At 40.4% G+C, this 23,218-nt stretch overlaps 1 protein-coding gene across 4 annotated transcripts in view; it reads right to left on the bottom strand.

Annotated features, from left to right (window-relative positions):
* The window catches only part of DPP6 (dipeptidyl-peptidase 6), a 576,912-nt gene that overhangs the window by 312,071 nt on the left and 241,623 nt on the right, over positions 1–23,218 (bottom strand). Inside the window, exon 1 of one of the 4 annotated variants that reach the window (XM_014945137.1) lies at positions 8,145–8,250. The exons of the other annotated variants lie outside the window; for them this stretch is intronic. Within the exon in view, the coding sequence (XP_014800623.1) occupies positions 8,145–8,195 (51 nt within the window). The 5' untranslated portion in view covers positions 8,196–8,250. Of the gene's footprint in view, positions 1–8,144; positions 8,251–23,218 lie in introns of those variants that run through there. 4 annotated transcript variants of the gene reach the window in all.

Here is a 23,218-nt window from a genome sequence, read left to right as displayed (position 1 = left end):
ACAAATTCTTTATGAACTGAAAGACTTGCCATTTTATTTACTGCCATCAGAAATCATTACTTTTACATGGCTTTTACACTCACCAAATTTGTGTAATTATGCAAAGTTCTGCATTTGCAGAGGCATTCTGAGCTATTAGCACTGTTTCTCTAATACGTGCAATTTTTTTTGCCAGAAGGACACCATAGCATTAATTCTGTACCCTCTCTAAATGCAGCAATTATTTACCAAACAGGTATTCTGCACCACACTTCAAGGATACTTTCACCTTCCCAGCCTCCAGTGCTGTTGCTGGGCAAAGGAGGAGAAGTCACCATTACCCTCTAAGGAGACAGGGCCAAGAGGAGTCCCCAGTAGAATCTCAACAGTTCTTTAAAAAATAATAACAATTAAAAAATAGTAAATGATTATAAGTAGGCCTTCACTGACTTTGTTATTTGCCATTAAATTCTGCACATTAGTTTGCATGAGTATAACCTATAAAATTTTCAGATTAAATACCCAATTTAGCACAGAGCACATACAAAATTAACCAGCAGCGGTGTTTCTCAGGTGCTGGCTTGGACCAGGCTCATGTGCATCCTTGCTTATGGAAACTATTCTTTGTATCAAAGATGCATGAGCCCTTGGGTAATAAACACTTGCCCTACACTAGGACGAGGCAAACTATTACCGAGTCATGTGAGAAAACCTCTGTGCATGTACATTTATCTATGTATTTCTCAATAGAGACACCAGCAAAAGGGAAAGGGCTGCTCCTTGCTCAGCATTCTGTGTTGGGGAAAGTAGAGGACACCAGCATCACCAGCTATGGCACTGGAGAGCTGTGTCACAACCCAGCCCTTCTCCTGCAGTTCGCTAGACCCCAGGGCCTCCTCACCACTTCGGGTGATGGGGAGGTAGCGTGGTCCAATCCCTTCACGCTGGGACCATAGCACAGGACGGAGCAGAATGATCCATCGATCTTGACAGGCCCTCAAAGGACCACAAAACTGCCAGTCAAGAGAGACTCAACCCACTGTCAGTCTGTTCTCAAGCAGTACAATCCTCGAAACCCACTAGTGAGGAAGTGATTTGTAGTACTAAAAATATGCAGGATCGGAACTTTCATTTTACATCATCAGCCTGCTAAATATGGGCAATAAAAAGCCTATATTTTTTTGCATAAAAAGCTATTCTTGCTGAATGTAAATAAATTACATTTCAGCTTCTCCCCCATTGACACTTTTGGGAAGACAAAAATATTCACAGCTTTCCCCCTTTTTCCTGCTTGGAAAGAGAGAGAAAAGACCAGATGCTATTTAGGAACCTACATTAGGAGGACTAGACTCCAGATCCTGTATCCAATAGTGGCATACAGACCCTTTATTTTAATAAACCCTGAGACACTACCAAGATAATTGTGGCTACATACAATGAATCAAAGGCCAGGTACCGGCTCCCCACCGTTGTTTTGTTAGTGCCAAGAAATTCAGTCCATGGGAACTAAGCACCTGTGGATGCAGCACCTGTGGGTACTTTCAGAAAAGAGCAAAAGGAGACTGGTCTGTGGTGGTTAGAGGTCCCTCCACCCTGGAGCAGAATAAAGCAAAATCAGAGAAGCTGCTCCTGTTGTCCCTGAATAGGAGAGCTGAATTCCAGTGCTTCCCTTCCTCCTTCCCCTCTGTTTATAATTTAAAAATAAATTAAATCAATTAAGAATGTGTTGCATCTCATTTCAGAGCAGAATATTTGGAGCTACCTAACTGTGCCAGCAGTGTAGCTAAGCCCCTGTGCCACATGGCTTGTTAAATTAGATGCATTCACCCAGAAGACCCTCAGCATCTAATTCTTGACCTATCGAAGCTGATGGAGGTGTGCCAATGACTTCAAGCAGTCCAGGATTTCACTCCAGAAACCTCGGATCTCATCATTCAGAGTGAAAATGCTGACTAGAAATGCTACAGTAAATTCTGTACAGCACGCCGTCACGCTACCAGTGATTACAAACAGCCATTAGCACAGCATCAGCAATACTGACTTCCAAATAGACGTGCAGTCAACTCCTTAGCATGTTCTTATCATGAAATGAGGATCACAGGTGAGAAGTGACTTACCAAAAGAGTGAACACTTTGAAAAATCTTTAAATGCACATTTTCATTTGGTTGCTGAATTCTCCATTTTAAGTTTACATTGCTGAAGGGCTTGAACTGCAGGGCGATATTTTGAGAGCATTATTTCTTCTGTAAAATTTTGTTTAAAATGCTAAAGAGATTCTGATGTTCTCCCCAGTATGATTGTAACTCAAACTGAAACAAAGTTCATAAACAAGCAGCCTCTCCTATATCTTCAGAAAAAATAACCTCCAAATGAAAGGAACTTGCTAAGACAGCCAAAATATTAATGCTGGGGGGGAACCCTTTCCCCTTAGAGAGGTCTCCTTGACAGTTTATTGCCAGGGTCATACATCCCACAGGTGAGGGAGATGAATACACAATCCACCAGAAGACCACCCTTAGGTTCCTGGTCTACGTGGCTATGGCTTAGCTACACAACAATCAACTCTGTACAAAAACCCCATGACACTGCCATGATAGTGAACGCCTAACTAAATTCATTTTTTAACAATGCAATTCAATCATTTTGTCTGATGGTGCAGTAAATATTTATGGGTGTGTTTAATTTTATGAGCAGTCCACACAGAAATTAAAAAAGTGGTTGTCACAAGTGAAATCACTTATGTGAACAAGGGTTTGCAGGATCAGTATGTTAAGTTTCAATATTGTTTCTTTAGCCATAGGGGTTTTCAAAATCCAAATGGAAAGCAAGAACAGCATTTTAAAATAGCATGTGCAATTTCACTCATTCTACATTTTAATCTAAAGTTGCAATAAGATATATTTGTAGATTGGTTTTGCGACGTCCGTTAAAAAAATAAAACAAGTAATTTAAAGCTTGGTGACTGAGATTTGGAGGCATATATAAATTCTATAGTCCAGTTTACATCTAACAGCTTTACCATATTTGGGAGTTCCTTACTGTCCTTGGGGAATGAGCAGTGACAGATCTACCACCAGACATATGTACTGAATTAGGCAGTTTCCATTTTGAACCAAAACACCAGATACTAATAGTTAAGTAAAATTAGAAACATTATAAGAGTTATAAAAGGAGCAATACACAGCAATATCTGTAATCTACATTTCTATTGATTGATAGTATGTTTCACTAGTTTCACAACACAAAGGGCAGGCCCTGAATAACTAAGACCAGTTCAAGAAAATCTATCTTTGCAGGGAAGACCTCTGCAGCACTAATTGCCATGCCCAAGAACATATTAAAATGTTTTCCAATACCATTTTAAATCAATGCCGTTTGATTTCAGCCATCCTCAGCAGCAAAAAGCATCACACACAGAGCAGCAGTGCCAAGTGGCCTCCCCGAGATGAATGATTGGACATTTTCAGTTTCATAAACAGAAAGTAATAAGTGATTGATTCACATTTATGTGCAATTGGTTGATGTTTAATAGTTTTCCTGGTTCACTTGTCTGAGCACTTTCCAAGCGAGTTCTTTCTGTGTGGTACAAAGCATTGGTCTGCAGGGGAGAACAGCAGAGCCTCCCAACTCAGCCACGGGAAGTCTTTTAAAGTAGGGGACTTGAAGGGGACATAGACAAGTCTTTCCCCAAACACAGAAACTATAAACCGCTTAAAGTCACCGTTGCTTCTCCTGGGTGGTTACTTACCCAAGGACAAAGGACTCCCAGTAATGGTCCCAGCAAAAAGTTGGTGATGTAAGCTGCTTTATCCAAACCCCTTTTTCCTTCTTTCCTCCATCAGCTGATCACAAAGCCAATGAAGGGGAAGAGAGGAGAAAGCAAAGGGAGGACCACAGAAAAAAAAATGAAATCCTGACCCCTTTGTTGCCCTGTGCCAACACAGTAAGCAGTTCTCCCAACCTACCTCCCAACCCTGTACTTGGAATTCCGTGGGTATCTGACACCCTTGCGCCTTTCAGACCCCCCATTCCTACCCACCAGCACTAACCAGATCAGCATCGGGCAGGTCCCCACTGCTCATGCCACCGGAGGGCTGCTCCAGCTCTGCCTGGGCAGGCACCCATGGGTGCTGCAGGCTCATTCTTCGCTGCAGGAAGGGAGGAGCAGCTCAGCCAAGGACCAGAGGATGCCCAAGCCTTTCCCTGCCTGCCCACACTGATGGTCATCTGAAGACTTTCAGATCCCTCCTCCCTCTTTCCCACCCTTCTCCCAGTTGTCCTTCTCCCATTAGTGCCTGCTGCAGAGGATGAGAGAGGCACCCTTGAAAATGGAAGGGGGTGAGTGCTAATTGATGGACTTTTGCGCCCATTAGTCTCCTGTTAAAAGCTACTAAAGGGAGAGTCAGAAAATAAGTAATTGAGAAATTTCCAGAGATGCATGCTCCCTTCCAATATCCATCTTTGCTCATCCAAATCTTGTGCCATCAGCTTTTACTATGTGCATACGCTTTCTTGGGCAGAAGAGCCCAGCTCCTGCAGGTTGCTATGACACAGCACGACCCAGAAGTATCTGTCCTGTAAGCTGCAAGGAAGAAATGACATTTTCCAAAAAAGGTTTAAAGTTACACCATATTCCTGTCTGCTAGATGTGCTATGGAGAGAAAAGAGAATATATGAGTCCACGCGGGCTGGAACTTGCACTCATACCCAATGTCTCAGCAATGAAACTGCAGGTCACTGCCACTTGAGGGAGGGTGAAAACCTTTTTATCTGAAAGTCAGGATTACAAGACTGGATATGCATTCTGTTAACAGGTTTAAGCGTTTCAGCCTTGTTGCTTTTGGGGCTGAGGGGTCAGGCTATAATTCTTTAAAATGCTAAAAGAATTTTAAAAGAACTTAAATAAGACATTCTTTTTACATCTCAGTCCCTACGCATGCTAACGCAAGCCACCTAAAATAATATTCATCAATATATATTTTTAAGAAGCAGCAAGACAGAGAAATTGCTTCAGAATAAGTGCTTTTATACCAATTTATAGCCTAAAATACACAAATTATGAAGCAGAAAAGTACAGCTTCCTGACGGAATCAGTGACAGTTCCAGGAGCTGTTCCTGAAGAGAACAAATTGCTTCAGCCCACCACCATAAGTACTTTCCAGAGCAAATTATAGGGAATTTAAAAAGGCATATTTACTCCAAACATCCCTTCAAACATTTGGCATGAAAGACCATAATAGGGTTTTATAGCCGTCACAGACTATTGGGTCAAAAATCCATTAAAAAAAAGGAGCTTAAATACTTATAGGTATGATGGATCACAATGGGGTGTACTATTGAGTAAATAATGCGCGCTCTAAACATTTTAAATAAAGGTTTACATAAGAGACTCGGTGGCTCTGAAGTAGCCATTATATACTTTCATATCAATTTTCATGTTTCCACAACAATTGCTTTACTTTTTTATTACTAATAAAACTTGGCACAGTGTTCCTTCCAAGCTTGGTGCAAGTGTTAACCTAATATCTCTGCATCTTTAACAACCTTTCCTAATGAGCTCTCAAGACAGCTCCATATGAAAGTTAAATATTATAATCTTCAGCCCTCATGATAACCCAGCATGCCCATTAAATATTATAATCTGTAATCTTCTTTATAATGACTGTAGAGACATTTTTTTTTAAGCAAATGTACTCAGAATTGAGTACAGAAAGACTGATTGCTTATTGTTGCTGCCAGTTTTGACCCTATAATTCATTTTCCTTTTTTTCTTTTTTCCTAATAAGTTTGGCTTTCTGTCCTTAATTAGCTGAGTTGGCCGTACTTTCAGGAGTGTTTAGTTACCAGCCACTTCACCAGCAGGACTGGATAGTTGCTGAACACTTTGGAAGATGTAACTGTCAGTGATATATGCCAACGCTTTGGAGATCCGCATGAAACATAGACTAGATCAAAAAATTAATTGAAAACAATGAGAGGCTTCCCATGGATGTCAGAAACCACTGGAGAAACCCTGCCTTTTACTGAAGGACATTCTATTTGGTGTGAAAAACAACCAATACTTTTCAGGCAATGCTATCTTTTGAATGTACATAATATTTTAAAAATACCTTGAAAGCTTCATATTTTAATAAACAGTTCCTACATCTATTTTTTATTAATATGTTTTTAAAAGGAGAGTAGATAATTAACAGTATGAGTCAGATCCTCAAGCAGGCATAAATCATCATAGCTCCATTGGTTTCAATTTATACTGCCTGTGAAAAAGGTTCTCTATACCTTCTGGAATCACAGAGTGAATTCATCATCCCCAGATAATTAAGGATTTAATTTAATTATCTGTTAATCTCTTCATTTTATGACTGTATTCTGAAAGATGGCAAGAACTGTGCAGAGCTATTGCAAGGGATGTTAATGATAAGTACAATGTAAATCATAATTTTGATATATCCATAAATACCTAGCAAGTTAGTGCCGAGAGTTAAGTGGAGGAAGGGAGTATTCGCCATATCGTAGACATATAATTTCCTGCATAAATATATTATGGCTTATTATAAATGCATACTCTGCACAATAAAAGGTCTACCCCTTTTGTTTTAATCCCAATCATAAAAGCCCTCTTTGAGACTTTGACATACTTCTGTCCAGAACAGTTTGAAGTAGGAAAAAAGCAACAGTAGGATTTAAAATTGACATTTTCTTCAGCAGAAATTTAATTTTGAACTATATTACCCTGAAATATCAGGTACCACAATGATGGAATAGGGACAAATGCTTTAGGGAGAAGAGCACAAAATGCATCAATTAAAGGATGCTTAATAGCCTGCAGTTTAATAGCTTTTACAAATAGGAGGTAAAGGACAAAGTGTTCAGCTGCACAACAAAATACACAGCTATAAACAAATAAAATATTTCTATCCAAGAAGGACATTTTGCATCTTAAAACTAAACCGCTCCCTGGGCCCATTTAAGTACCAGGCTTTGACTACAGTAATTATCTCATGTCATTTAATATGATATAATATCTACTTATCCTTAATGGATATGTTTTAATTTCTAAGGAAACTGTGCCCGTTTGCACAAATGAAACTTGTATCATGATTAAAGTATAATTTTCACTCAGGCGATAACATTTTTCCACAAACAAAACTGTAAATAGAGACATTACTTCTATTTCAAGACAGATTTAAAAATGTGGAAATCCTCTACTACTCAGTGTCCTGACTATAAATTGCTGTATATTATGGAAATCAACCACTTCTCATCATTGACAGATCTCATATCAAAACTGCTTTTAAATACACAAATCATTATTATCAGAAAGCAAGTCAACAGATTTTCAGATCATGGAATATACACATTATTTAACTAATAATGCAATATAATGTATTTAACTGAATTAACTGAAACCAGAGCCCCATCTTCTGAAAGCATCCAAACAAATTTATTTGATGAATTTAAAGTTACTTTTAAAATGACTACTGTTTACATCATATTTAACAATGGGAAAAACTGACTCCAAACTTCTCAAGAAAACCCATAAAAAACAGTTTATGAGACATCAGAGACATGCCCATTTCACTTGTTGCACCAAATTAACTTCACATTTTGTAAAGAATCATCTGTTCAATTTCTCTGTGATCTTATTTCCAAGCTATAAACTATGCAATTGTTTATAAAGTAAATATGCCCTCCTATTATTATATAATTCATTTGACCACCATGCTAGATTCAAATGCTACGTGGCCATATAGTTCACTCTACAATACATCTCAGCCTGAGGGGGTAAAAATGAGGTTTTTTTTGTAATCCCTTTTTTATATCCATCCACACTTAAATGGCATTTTTAAAGGCCACTGAGGAAATCAGTTTAACTTAGTTTCCTCACTGGTTTTTATTGTATAAATGTAGCTGTTGTTTCAAATTCTCAAAAACTTTTCTCAAAAGTCAAATTAATGTGAATGCTTAATGTTTCTAGAAATTTGCAAAGAGGCAACTAATCTGCACGACAATAAACACACAATCAAACCCTGCATTGAAAAGTCTGATCAAATACCGTGCATGCAGCAGGAGAGCTTGTCCGCAAACAGCAACATTATCTGCTCGTAATTTATTTGTTACCATTGCAATCTTTCTAACAGACTAATGCATATTTTTCACTCACCCTCCATATTTTTTTTAATCTCTTCACTCTGGACAATTTGGATTTGTTCATCTCTGATGCCTGCAGGTCAAATATGTATCCTATATGGCTGTAAATATATTCTACAACCAGTCGGGTGCCCAAAACAGTAGAGTGATAGATATTCTTGAAAACAGAGGCACTCCCTGGCTTTTAATGCTGCTTCCAATAACCACACAGTTCACAGCTCAGCATAAAGTAACCAATAGCCGAACATGACATTAAAAGAAACCAACAAAATCCCTCCTTTGAGATCACAGAGGGAGAAGTCCTGATCCATCCAATACTTGATTTAGGTCAGCGGAAAAAAAAAAAAAGATGCTATTATGTCAGCCATCCAACTTTAAGAAGACTTGTGAGCTGACAGTTGTGGCACTTTAAAGCACTGTCATGATGAGTCTTTACAAAGGGATTGTTTTAATCCTACAGCCAAAAAATTGAAAGCTACTTAAGAGATACAAAAATCACATGATATTACAAAAACGTCTGCAATGTGCTGCAACGGAATGATGCTGAGAAATACCTTAGGTAGTGTTTTCTACTTCATTTTTGTGGTTTCCTAAAGATGTGAGGTTTATGTGACAGTGTGAGTATGCATACCTATCATTCCTCCCAAATGATTTTTAACCCTTTGTCCCTTTTTAAATCAAGAATTAAAAATATATAAAATAGAAGTCTCAAAGATGTTACTTTTTAAGTTTCCTGAAAATCAGTGAATGACTCGGGAAATTGTGGTGATTCTTATTCTAAGGGAAAGGTGGCAGTGGGAGAATCTATCCAGGAGGGAGATTTCATTGAAAGTCCCAACCATGAAAAAATTTTGATCACAGTTTGTGTTATCCAGTTCATAGGTTGCTATAAGAGAGAAAAGCCATTTGGTTTTATTGTTCATACATCTGGGCTTGTGTTCTCTTTAATAATTTCAGGAAATGGAAAAGAAAGCAGAAAGTGTGTGAAATATATCTCTTTGGTAAAACATAACAAATCCCACCATATTTCAAGTCCGTTTCTGGAATGAGAAAATAAAGGGTTTTGACAAAAACATTTATTACGGACAGCTACAACTTCAAAGCTGATCTCCTGTGGTGCACAACGAGCCATCTCTACAGATATGACTGGGTAGAGGACACCCTTTTAAAGTGTCAGCTCTAATTGAAAGCCTGGTAGTGTAACAACCCAGGTGGCTGGAAGGAAGTCAATCAGCAAAGATACATAAAAGGGTTTTCCTTTGAATATCTGCTACACAGAGTGGCTCTCTCCACAAGAGTAAAGGGGTTACCACCACTTTCTCAAGTGAATTATACTACTTACTTTGTCATATTGTGCTACCCTAGAGCTTTATCTTGGTGCTATGGCATCACAGAAATCTCTTCCCATCTTAAAGCACTGTTCAGTGTGCACTTGATCAGATTACAATGTATATAAAGCCACATTTGATATTACGGTCAATACTGACGCAGCTCTTATGAAACTTGCCCTCTCTTTCTCTGCAAGGAAAGGTCTAGACAGAAGTGTTGCAGGTCTGGAACTGCAAGGTTCTACTTGTGCAATCTGTCATTACTTACACGGTATAACAAAACCCCTACGGGGACATGCACTGACCAGTAATTCAGTACATTTTTACCACAGTTTCAGGATAAAAACCTAATTTGTAAATAAACTGGCGTAGTTCATTCACTACACTCATTACACTGACAGGCACCCCCAAGGAAAACAGCTTCTCCCTAGACTTAAAGAGTCTGAAGCCCAAAAATGTCAAAGCACTGGCATTTTCAGGATATCTCTATCAAGGTGAGGGAGCTGCAGTAGAGCGCTGCAATTAACGACCAAATCACACTCTCATGTGCCCCACCTCCTTTCTGTAAACGCTGACCTCAAAATAAACATCCTTATAGCAAGTATAAGGTGCCAGTCTAATTCCTGTCCTCTTTCCATTAAAATGTACAACTTCTCCTAAATGAGCTCTGTACGAAACACAGTCAGATGAAGAAAAGGAGATAAAGACAGGTATGAAAAACTCATATTGACATTTTGTAAAAAAAGCAACACAACACTTTGGACATAAAAACTATAAAAATCTTCTCAAGTTCTTACAGATCGTTCTTCAGGATTAATTTTTCCCATTTGGCTGCCTTGACGGGTTACACGTTAACATGTTCTTTGTGCCATCCAGAAATAGCTGCTGCTGCGGGTTTTGCTGCTTTGCTTCCAGTAAGGTGAGATGCTCAGCTTTTACCCAGTAATTTAGTTAAACATAATGGAGTAAAATCATCCTGGAATATTTACAGCAAGCTCAAAATCTCACCTCAGCTACTTTCACTGAGAGCAATAACGTTGTACGTGTGTTCCTGTAAGTATAATCATGTTGCTATAGCAGATCTCAAATTAACAGAAGAGGAAGAAGATTTGATTGTTCTAATCGATCACAGGATTATAAACCACCCGTGAGGATGGCAGTGAAAAAGAAATCTGCAATGCAAGGAGTTATTGGGAAAGCCTTTACTTTCCAGTAAAGACTGAGAAATATTACTAGGAAATCACAGAGCACTGCTGACATTTTATTTGGATGGTGGGTGCAATTTTGGTCACTCATATTCACAAGAAATGAAAGCAAAACTGGAACAAACACAAAAAATGGCTGGTAGATGATTGAGGGAACAGAGTACCTGTCGTATGAGAGAAACTACAGGAGCTTAACTAAAGTCAGGCTAAGAGGGGATATGACTGCCATCTATAAATACACTGGGGAAGGAAGCAGAAATGGGGAAGAAGAGCTATTTAAACCCAAGGTCAACACCGACACAGGACAATTGTATATAAACAAAAAAGGACAAATGTAAGCCAAAAATCAGATGACAGTTTTTGACCATCTAACTCTAGAGTATTTTCCTAATAAGAATAGAAAGGAAAAAATGTTGCACGATTCTAACATCATAGTTGAGTAGTTTATGAGCAGGACAGAACAACAGAGTACGAGTAGAGTACCAGTGGAGCAAACTACCCTGAAAAGCAGCAAACAATTTCCTACTTCTATGAGTAGCTGGCAAAAAATGAAGTTGAGCCAATTGCTTCAAGGGAGTTTTTCTAATGCAGCAAGTCATAAAACAATGGTGAAAAAACCACCAGAGCATCCCCTGTTCATCAGGTCATGATCTATCTGGTCATACCCCTGCACGGGAGATCAGTCACAACAGCCAAGTTGTGGGCTACCCAATTTCAGGAAGATGCCAAAGGAGAGCGTAGCTGAAACTTTACCTTCCTCCGGAATCAAATATCTCCTTGTAAGCAAATTAGGCACACACAGTGCATTCACACTGAAAATTGCACCTGAGCTTGAATCTTTGCTGTTAAGCTAATTTAGCACACATTTCAGCTGGTTAGCTCCCAAGCTGAAGGCACAGGAACCTCTTAGTTCACAAATGTGACAACTCTCAAAACTTGTCCATTATCAAGTCCAAATGTGTCATCCCTAGCCTAGGATTTCTCATCACATGAGCACTCTTATTTTAACAGCCTCCATCTGCCTGTAAATCTTTTCCCAGATTCCTGACTGCACAGGAAGAGCAGCTACTTAGCTGTTTGAACACACTCCATCATTTTTAACAGGACAAATTTAGAGGACAACATGATTTCTCTAACAACACCAATATCTGCACAAGACCATGGTGACACTTCAGGTAGGAGATGAAGAACGTTTAGACGGGAAAAGAAAAGCAAGCATTAAAAAAACCCTCTAAAAGAAAGAAAAGCTACAGACAAGAAAAAATGGCAATCTGCAGTCCTGCTTGCTCATGAAATTCCCATGAGTGAGAGGAGCAGAATCACACACCAACTACAGTCACAGTTCATGAACTGTTTCTGGAAAAGGGTATGGTACCAAGAGCTACAGTCCAAACCAATGAGCAGGAAAAATGAGAAGCTGAACCCATGGAGAAAACCAGACACACACAAGAAAAAGTATGATTGCAACAAGAACGTCACCTTCCAAAAGTGAAAGGAAGGGAAATGAAACACCCGACTTCTCCATCTTATTTCATGAAAATTCTGTAATGGCTGAGGTGTGGGCATGCTTGCATGCATGGAGCACTGTAGTGAAAACGGGTGCAATCACCCAATGCTACAGTGACAGGCAGATGCTGTGCCCAGCTTTGCCCAGAGAGAATTGTGGCTCATGGTTAGAAGCCTGGAGAGAAAAATTTTCACCCCTAGACCTTTCCCCTGTCTCTCCAGCCCGAGTTGCTCAGTGTTGTCCCCAAGATGACAGCAGCTTTTAGCCAAAACCCAGAAAACTGAAGTGCTCCATTCTTCCCTTGCCACCAGGACTGGTTGTACTCAGTTTGCTGCTGGCAGCACTTACTCTGCTGCGTGCTTAGAAGCAGGGCTTTGCATGGCAACCTTTGCCCATTTGCAGCAGTGAGATAAGTCACCCCCAGCAGTATATTCGTGCTGACTCCTACTATCAGGAGACTAATGAACAACATGCCCATTGCCTACCCCATGTTGCCCTGTCAGATGGCGCCCACGTGAGCTTCAAAGACAGCTGAACACAAACTCCTGTTCACTTTACTTCAATAACATTAGCAGACAAAACCAGGAGATAGTTTTAAAGCCATTACTTTCTTAAACATGAAGCACACTGCAGCATGCGGCCCCCTCCCTTGTGCCAATGTAACTGCTTGTGGGATCTCGCTGTGAGGTGGATCAGAAAATTCATCTTTTTTACCAGGTTATTTTCAAGGCAGGTCAGTTCACTTACCAGCACATTGATCTGGTTCACAGCACGCCTGTGCAAGCAGTTACGTTGGCAAGCTGAGGACAAGCAGCTCCCTTCGCTGGCATTACCTTCCAGCCGCTCATGCTGGGAGCTGCAGTGAACTTCTGAACCTGGCCCCTGCTCCTTGGAAACACCAGCCCTGGCAGTGTGAGAATCAGCTGTTTGCAAGCAAAAAGCACTGGGAAGAAGTCACAGTAGAGCACTGTGAAAGTACTGAAGACTGTTAGCAGGAGGAGATAATGTATATTTAATGGTCCCTACTATTTGCATGTATATTAACTCAAATGCTTCAGCCACATCCACGCACTGTGCTAGAGAAATATGAAAGGAAAAAAAAGTCCTTCCTCATATATGAGTGTGCACACTTGCAGGCATGGAGCCTTTGCAAAAAGTAGCACCTATTGCTTAGTTATTCCAAGCCACACTCAGTGGGTGATTTCCAGTCTGCAGGAGATGTGGGAGAGAAGCCTTGAAAGCAGCATGTGCTCTGGGTGAAAGAAAATACTTCGAGACAGCCTGCCATCACCACTGTCTGTCACAAAATGCCCCATTTGTTATGGATTTTATACTTTTCACAAACAGCATCCTCATCAAGCTCTTGAAAGCAGCATGTGCTCTGGGTGAAAGAGCCATCACCTGCCATCACCACTGTCTGTCACAAAATGCCCCATTTGTTATGGATTTTATACTTTTCACAAACAGCATCCTCATCAAGCTCAGCTACACAGATTGAAGAGTTCCAGTATGAGGCATTTAATAGGGTCTCCTTCCCTGCATCCGAGTCCCAGCATATACAAAAGCTGTTGAATTCAGAGAATAAAAAGCAACAACATTCTCACAACTCCACCAATGCCTTTAGACCAAGGCCCTGCATCCGATTCCCAGCATATACAAAAGCTGTTGAATTCAGAGAATAAAAAGCAACAACATTCTTACAACTCCACCAATGCGTTTAGATCATGGTATCCAAGATACCCAGTGCCTTCATGAAATTCAGACCCAAGAGGCAAAACCTTCTTAATCACATTTAAGGAAAATGAAGTCAGTAATTAAGTCAGGATTGTTTTATTTTGTTTTCTAAGTCAACCACCTGAAAACTTCCATTCTCATCCATGTGGCAGTTTTACAGCAGCAGCTACTCCTGATTTGCACCACTGGGTTCATTGGGAAGGAAGTCTTGGCTTCTTCACCAGCAGCACCAGCACTGTGACATGCTGCTGCATTCAGGTGCCCAATGTCTTGAACTTCTGGACTGCAGAAAGAAACAGGAGGAGTAACAGAGACTGAGGGCTTTGGGGTCTACTGGCTGGTTTGAGACATCTGGGTGAACCACTCTTCTTCCTTGGGAGCAAGAGGGCTAAGAAAGGGAGTAAGATGGAGAAATGGATAGACAGAAGTACAGACAGAAGCAAAAAAGACAGATGAAGACTCAACTACCCTGAACGTATACTAAAGAGGTGAAATTTATTGCAGATTGTCAAATATGTGTATATGAGAGAGATGGGGTTCATAGGAAGATGCACTTGGCTGAGTTATCAGATCTCTCCGAGCACCTCAGCTTTCCAGGCACCCTGCAGCTGGGGCTGCCCAGATGAACAGTAATTCTCAGGACAAGCAGCTCCAGGTCTGTCCTCCACCAAATTTTTGTCATTCAACTCAGCACAGAAACCAGGTCACTGCATACCTGTTCTACAGATAACAAAATACAGTGAATTACACCGTACTTCATTGTAAGAAAGTACAGTGAATTACACCGTACTTCATTGTAAGTAAGTCCTGATACCCTGAAGTTGGTTTTTTTTGTTTAAAAAAAGTCCTGATACCCTGAAGTTGTTTTTTTTTTGTTTAAAAAACAAACAAACAAAAACAAACCAACAAAAAACCCACTTACTAAGTAGGACTAGAGAGTTAATCCATTCTTGTCAGATATTTGTCCAACTCTAGTTTAGAAACTTCTACTGCTGAAGACCTGACAACCTTTTTAGGCAATCTATCCCAGCCTCTACCACTAAAAAGCAAATTTTTCAAGCTTGTTATTCTATGCCATGCCTACACAAGACCCAGGGATAGTTTTTTCCCCTCTTTGCAGTTGCTCTTTAGATAAATAAAAACTGTCACTGCTTGTCCTTGTGAAGGAAGGCATCAAACAATACCTGGGTTTACACTTTACAAACTAATTTTCTATCCACGGTGTAGTGTTAATTCTTAGACCTGATAATATGTTTTTTTTTATAAAGGCAGTTTCAGTTTCTCTCCCTTATTAGGTACAGATAAAGATTTCTACATAGTATTTAATGGTGTGTTGCTCTTTGGAGGAGTGTGTTTTGTCTTTCCATATTATGTTGCTCTCTGACATTGATTGGTGACACAATACTGTGTCTTGCAGTTTTCTGCTTTTGTTTATATATCCTGTGTAGACGTAGGTTGTTAGGAACAGTAATAGGCTTCCAGCCCTGTTATTATTTCCATTATTGTTGCTTAGCCACCGAAAGTATATTTGTCCCCCATCATGGGAGACAAAGATTTATACATTGAAAGATTAACAAAATAGAAAAAAATTAACAAAAGAAAATGCACAAAAAGCCAGTTTCTACCCCTAAAAATATAACCTGCATTTTAGATAACAAATAAATTATAAAAAACATAGAAATATAAAGCAATTAGGACAAACACAGACACAGTGATTTCGGAAGACACCAGACTTGGAGAAGGCAGGTAACTCTCTGTATATCTACTGATTGTGCAACCATCCCCTCAGGGTTTTTCCACCTCCTTTAAATAACAAACTCTACAATGGAAATAGAAGCCCAATCACTGTCTCCGTTCAGGCAGATTTTTCATTTTAAGTCTCCACCAAGGTGACCAATTAATGTTAATCCAGAGGGCATTTTGTGTGATCAACCATTAGCGATGCAATCAACCCATTTCATGGCCATCTACTGCCAACACATTTTGACCATTATGAAGACGGATCATTCTGAGCTGCTAGTTAAAAGTAAAAAGCTCCTTATCCCACTCCCATAATCATCTAGACTCTGTTAGATGTAATTACTGCCCAGGCGAGAAGAGAGACTAAGGAGAGGGGCAGACTGAAATACGTCCCCAAGTGCCTTTGCTATTTTGGATCTTAATTCTTTAAATTCCCTTATCATTCTAAAAATATTAGCTTTGCCACCAAAGGTGGGACTCATTTGGCGAAACACGGACATCTGCCCGGTAGAGGATTCTAAAAATATTAGCTTTGCCACCAAAGGTGGGACTCATTTGGCGAAACACGGACATCTGCCCGGCAGAGGTCTCCATCTGAGCTAGTCAACCTGAACTCTTTGCAGCCGATGGAGCGTCCCCAAGTGCCTTCGCTATTTTGGATCTTAATTCTTTAAATTCCCTTATCATTCTAAAAATATTAGCTTTGCCACCAAAGGTGGGACTCATTTGGCGAAACACGGACATCTGCCCGGTAGAGGTCTCCATCTGAGCTAGTCAACCTGAACTCAAGTCAGTGGAGTCACTGTCTCCTAAAGCAGACATCTAAACCCAGTCAGACAAGTCATGACCTGAAAGTGCTGGTATTGCTCTTTTGATTGTAAAGGGATCCCAGGGTGACTAGATCAGATGGAAATGTCTTAGCTTGATTAAAACTAATTCTACCCCCTGAGTCTCCTGAGCAACTTTCCACCTCAGATGAAATCCATTGCGTTGCAACCCTTCCACATTTTTTGCACTTAGAGAACAGGATTTGTGTGTGCATCTGGATGCACCTGTGTGTGTGAGGTCAGGAGGAATGATAAATGCACACAGGGCTGGATATCGCAGCTACTGATATCCCACAGGGAAGTGCATTTCTTTGCTCTATTTACTAGACAAGCAGAAATGCTGGCAGGCTCCTTCTGCCACTAGATTTCGTAGCAGCTGCCCAACAACCACGTTAGTGGCTGGTTAGGGCACTTATAGCACTCTCTAAATGTTTGATATTTTGTTTCTCCCTTGAAGCATCTGGTGTAAGTCACTTTTGGAAACAGAATACTGGACCAGATGGAGCATTAGTTTGTGACATTCTGATCTGGTAATTCTTATGTTAATTTTTACAAGAATTTAGACGGGCATTGGCCACAGAACCCAATCTGAGTCGATTTTATTATAGGAAAAGGATGCCATTGCCCCCTCTTCTCTTCCTATTGAGAAGTATTTTATTTTTTTATTGGAGATTTTCACAGCACAGTACCTGGAGAGAAGACAGGGGTATTGCAGATTTCAGGAATCAAGAGCTGGGCTCCCACTGCTACTTCAAACACACAATGAAAAGGGGAACATTTTTCACAGGTTTTATCTACAGATTAGGCAGATGTCTTAAACTTTTTACAAGCTTAAATACTGCATGATATGTACCAATAAATGCAGTGTTTAGCAGTATTACTGTCAGCGTCGTACAGTTGTCTGAACGTTCCTTTATGAACCCTAGTTGTGTTGGCTGGTACTTGGAGGGATTCAGAAGAAAAAAGATTATATTACAACATGCAATAAGGCTACATTTTTAGCAACGATCAGTAATCCTGAGCATACCAGAATCCAAAAGGTCCAGCACAAGTGATCAGAAAGGGAACCGATTCTCACTACATTTCTGAGTTTCAGACTTCTTTCCATGTTACACGTATGATTAAAGGCATCCCAAATCATCAGGCAACATTGAAACACCACCCTGCAACACCAAAGTTGGCTCTAAACTGCAGAAATACAGTCAGAAGGTTAGGCTATGCCCCCACTTAAGGACAGTTTGATTGATCAAGGTCAGCTATATATAACACTGATAATTTTATAGCCACATAATTTTCTCTAATTAAGCCTCCAGCTTCTATCTAGGTGCATCTCCCTTATGTTGTTTTTGCTTATACATCCTTATGATGCCAAGCTGTGAAAAATTATATGGGTCATATAATCTTGTCATTGTTGTGTTCTTACATTAACATATTAATTCCAAACAACATAGGACAAAAATATGAACAAAAGAATGTCATGACTCAAGTACTGTAGTTAGACTGAGTCCTCGCAGGCATTATAGAGATAAGCAGCATAACAAATTATTAGTTCCTCTAAATATCTGGATCTGGCTAAAGAAACTAATCATATAAAACTGAATCATTAGCCTTTGGCAAACTGCCTCAATTTCTGTTAGAACAGGCTGGTACAAGTTGAGAAATTGAATGAGTTTTCTTTTTTTTTAAAAAAAAAATAACGCAGGAGAGTAGATAATTTTCCCCCATTAATTGTTATATACTGAGTAAGGCCTGAAAACACACTGTACAAAATAGTTTTGTTATTTTCCAGTTGAGTTCGTGAAGGATTCCTTGATGCTGTAAGGCCTTTTAAAATATATACTATGATTGCACTGAGAGGTTGATAGGAAAATTCATGCCACTTTTTGGCTGGCTTTTGTTCCCTTAAGTTACAGTGACGAAATGTCTGGCTTTTGTTCCCTTAAGTTACAGTGACGAGATGTGGTGAAAAGTGGTGACTTTGCCACTGATTTTCACAGGGCTGAACTGGCAAGAACATATTCGTCACTGATTAAATGGAGTTTGCTGCATGAACTTACTCTGGGACAGTTTTGTACCAATAAGGCATCACACTGAGTAGAGAGGACAAAAGGCTGCATCACTGCCGGTGACATCAGGCATGCGGCTGTCCTTCCCATTTAATGCTGTAGAGGTACAGCAGAGCACTCTGAAGCAACGAAAGGCAAATGCCATCCTCGTACCTGATGCCTGGAGCCCAGAGAAGCCAAGCTTTAGGGGTGAGGGTGTCCTGCCATCTCCATACACCTTATAAAAGAGGGGCTCAGACATTGCTCAGAGACCTCAGACAGAGCATATTATTTGCCGAAATCCCTCTTTTTCGGCTGACCCCTCACATCTGTGTGGCCTCACTTCCAGAAAACAAGCATTTTCCAGAATTGTTTTTCTGCTTCACAATAGAAACCAGTTGGACGAAACCCAGTCTTGTGAGAGTGCATCTGCACAGGCAGCCCTGAGCAGGGAGACAGCATCCAATAGATTGTTTATCTCAGAAATGTTACTTGGAGAATTTTTTTGTGCTACCTGCTTAGCCAAGTGTCTGATATGCACTGGATTGGATATTTTGACTGCATTTTTTTCCCAGAAGGAATTAAAGTAGCATGAAATAAAGGCCTAGACCAATGCAGTCTCATACAGTAAGTTCACAGTCTCCATAGCAAGCCCCCAAAACAGCTATTCCAGCCATGGAAGAGCCTGGGGATGGGAAAGGGGGCAGAGGATGCACAGACACACAGAACCTGTATTAGGCAAAAAAGTAACATTCATACTGAGGGGCGTGGAAAATTCAGTTCAAGGACTCTCTGAAAAAAATGGCATTATGTCTGTGGCTACCTTGTCACGCCATAACATATCTCCCCAAAACCACCTCTGCAGCAGAAGCAAAGACCCAGTGCACAGGGGAGGACAACTGGGGCAGCAGTGCAGGAGGCAGTGCCCAAGGGCAGGAGGTAACCTCCCAGGATTGCTGCTCCTGGGGCAAGAAATGTCCAGATTGGGATGTGCTGGGTACCCTCTGGAGGCACAAGACCATACACCATGTGGCTGCCTCTACCTGAGCCTTCCCACAAAGCAGGGAGGGAGATGAGGCTGAGAGAGAAGGAATTTATGAGGAGGGATAGGAAAGCAAGCCTGGAGCTGAAAGATATGGGATAAGAAAGATCCTCTTAGAGCACATCTGAGGAGATTGAAGGCCAGGGAAGAAAGAAACAGAGAATCTCAAGGAAACAGTGATAAAGCAGCCTGGTGAGAAGGATATGAATAAGCAAAGGTTACAGGAGGGGGAGGTTGTTGAAAGGCAAAGAGAGGTGCCAAGAGGAAAGATACCCGGTCCTGACAAAGTGAGGACAGACAGAAGAAATGTTGTTATCTGGGACAGAATAGTTCCCAAAATAGAACATAATCTTCTCCCCTATTTAGTGTAGGAAATGGCAATTCCTATCTATAGACATGTTTTAACAACTTCCACATTTTTTTTCCTTTTTTTTTCCCCCCTGCTGCCTCCATCAAAATCTTCAACCATTTGAAGTCACAATTGGCAAGTTCAAGACTATGCTAATATTCTCATAGAAAAAAAATATTATATTGTGTGTGTGGTAATGCACATTTGTAACATTGCCTTCTGCTGCACACAGAGGCAGACATTTCTGTGGGATGAGAGCTATCTCCTCGGAGCTGAAGTGCTTGTGAAGGTCATTGAAGTTCAAGGAGCAATCCATTAGTTAGAAAGACCTGTTTTGGAAGAGTTCTGGCTGTTTTGCCAAGACAGATGATTTTTCTGAACTGATTTCTGAAAGAAATAAGCCTTTGAGAGAATCATTAATTCTATCTTGAGTACAATGAACAATAAGGAGAACAAAGAAAAGGCAATGTCCTGCTGAGTTCTCTGAAAGGCTACAGATTTCATTTTTCTTAAAAGATAATATCAGAAGTATTACTGGGCAATTTTTACCACTTTTGTTGATTTTTACAAGTATCAAAAGATGGATGCAATCTATTCAGTACATAAGCGAGGTGATTAAAAAAAGCTGCTTTCTTGGATCTCTTGGCCAGCTTGTTTCTTTGAAGCTGCCACTCTTCTGTTACCACTGGAATTGAGTGAACTAATTCAAGATTTTCAGTGCCGCTTGTGTGTCTATCAGAGATAATGCTTAAGTGGTATCACCAATCCAGGCAACTTTCAATGAGAAAGACTACCCTAAGAGAGATAAGGTTTGTCCTTGGAATCTATAGCCCACTCTGCTCTACCCCTCTAAGTGATGAGTTTGGGATGGCTCAAGAGACCATGCGACACCTATAATCTGTTTAAATTCCAAATGTATTATGCATACAAACCACTGGACAAGCAAATATGTGCTCAAGTTGGATTCAGTTAGGTAAATTCTGGAGCCTGGTACAAGAAATTTGGCATGGGCTTCTCTAAAGAGCTTTCCTGACTGCAGAGAGTCTCAACCACATGGCCCATGATACCTGGAGGTAACATTGGATAGCAATGTTAGCCAGATAAGCTGAGTGACTCCCTGCCTAGAAGGGCTCAATACCAGAAATTTGCAGACAACTGAGATACAGCCATGTAGCAATGTGGCCTTATGAAACCTGGAGATGGGGTGCTGCGATCTCCCAATCCCAGCTCAGTGCAGCAGCAGGAGGTAATTCAAGGTCTGGATTTGAAAAATGGGGAGTCACAAGAATTTCTAGGTCTGGCTGCATCTGTCAGATCCCAATGAGGACCCCCTTGGCACAGCTGAAGAATGCTTCCCATTCGTTAAGAAGGAAATAAAAGGCTTGTTGCTACAATGGGCTGATGAACAAAATAACCTGTTGTGAAAATATGAACACTCAAAAGCAAAATCAGGCCAAAAAAATACATATTCCTTCAGAAGCACTGTGCTAATATAACACTTTGAGTAAAATTAAAAGAAGGGAAAATATTACAGGGCAGCAAAGCTTGATAAGCTGATATTAATGGCCCTGCTTCTTGTAATGATCAGAGAGGGAACTATCTAGACCAGGAGACTTATTAAGTCTTTGAGTATAAGCAATATCTCCTTGCAAGAGTGAGAGGTTCAATTAAATAATCTGAATGAGTTTTTGAAAGTTTGGCTAAGGTAGCTTATCTAAGAGAGACTGCCTCTGAAATGAGCCTCCAGGCCCCAGTAGAATGTGCTAGAGTAAAAGGTAGCAAATTCCATCAAAATCATAGTATTATCATTAATGATGTTACCTTCTGAATTCTGAAGGATGGGGGATAGCCCTTGGCTCAGGAGGACCAGTGGTGAGATTAGCTGAAAAACTACTGGGTCTGTCAGAACTGTGAAGTTTCTAAAAATAACGCTTGATGTTTTATTCATATGGGTAAATTACTTAATTTCAAGTCCCTTCAAGATGTTAAGTTTCCAGCAAGGCTGGGATCTGCCTTCTGCCATACAAATGGCCCTCGTCTTCACTCATTCACACATACCTCGGAAAGAAACCAGTGAGAAGGAAGGGATGAAGGGGAACTGAGGCAGGAGGGACTACAGAGGAGTGATAGCAGAGGGAGCAGAACAACCACTCGGTGTCCATTCAACACTGTCTCTTTGAGCACACTTATTCATTCTGAAAACAGGTAATTTTGTCAGAGGTTGTTGACTATTCTTTCTTTTTTTCCCCTGAGGTTCAGAAATTAATTTCCTGTCTGTACCTGATGCATGAGCTAGATACATTTAGTAAGTGTTTCTTTTAATCTACTTTTGGAGGTATATACACACATCCCTTGTCAACCCCTGTACATATACCCACTAGCCCCATATAGTCAGCTACTTATATATTTCACCTGACCATCCGTCTTGGTTTGAGTTAAAACAGATCTAATTTTCTGTTCAGTAATTTTACTTTTTAGCAGGGCCTCTTCTAACTAACTAAATTCTGAAATTAATGGCATATTGTTCAGAAACTGTTCACTCTCACAGTGATAAGACCCGATTATACCAAGGAATGGTGAGCAGAGAGGCCCTTGCTTATACTTATTGCCATAACGACCAAGGTCAGGTAATTTCGTTATTTGCCCCATTGGAGGGTTGGAAGTGGAAAAACATGGAGGGGTCACACCTGTAGGGAGGAGCAGACAGGAGAGGTGACCCAAAGCTGACCAACAGGGTATTCCATCCCATCTGCATCACGCTCAGTGTAAAAGCTGAGGGATCAAAGGGTCAACTTTCTTTCTTCAATGGCCGCCATCCAAGGAGGACCCTGTCTGTTCATCTCCCTTTGATCCTGATCTGTGTGTTCCTCACTCCAGATCCAGAATCCAGCTCCTCTCTGTCACCGAGTCCAGCCTGAGACTTCTCCCTGTGCCTGCTGGTGATGTGATCATCATCCTGGGAGCTTGATATGGTTTTTTACACACTGTATACATTTTTTTTCCATTTTTTTTTTGTTTCTTATTATTTATTTATTAATCAAGTAGTTTAGTTTTTTTCTAAACTTATAAATTTCTTTATCTCTTCCTCTCCTCTCTTTTTTTTAGAGGGGAGAGGGAAGGGCCATCTGTCTTTCTGATAGGTCAATCCAGCCAAAGGCACGACACCATCCAATAAAGCGAAATGCTATAGCATTGGTTGGCACAATGGCAGATCATTGCAGAATCCTGATTATTCTTTCAATTTTGATCTGTGGGGAAAGCGTGAGAGCTCATTACGAACGCCAGATTATCATCTACTGGTTATACATCT

Source organism: Calidris pugnax, unplaced genomic scaffold (assembly GCF_001431845.1).
Source record: "Calidris pugnax isolate Ruff unplaced genomic scaffold, ASM143184v1 scaffold54, whole genome shotgun sequence".
Lineage (NCBI taxonomy): Eukaryota > Metazoa > Chordata > Aves > Charadriiformes > Scolopacidae > Calidris > Calidris pugnax.
The sequence above is the reverse complement of the archived record's forward strand: the minus strand, read 5'-3'. Positions and strand labels throughout refer to the sequence as shown.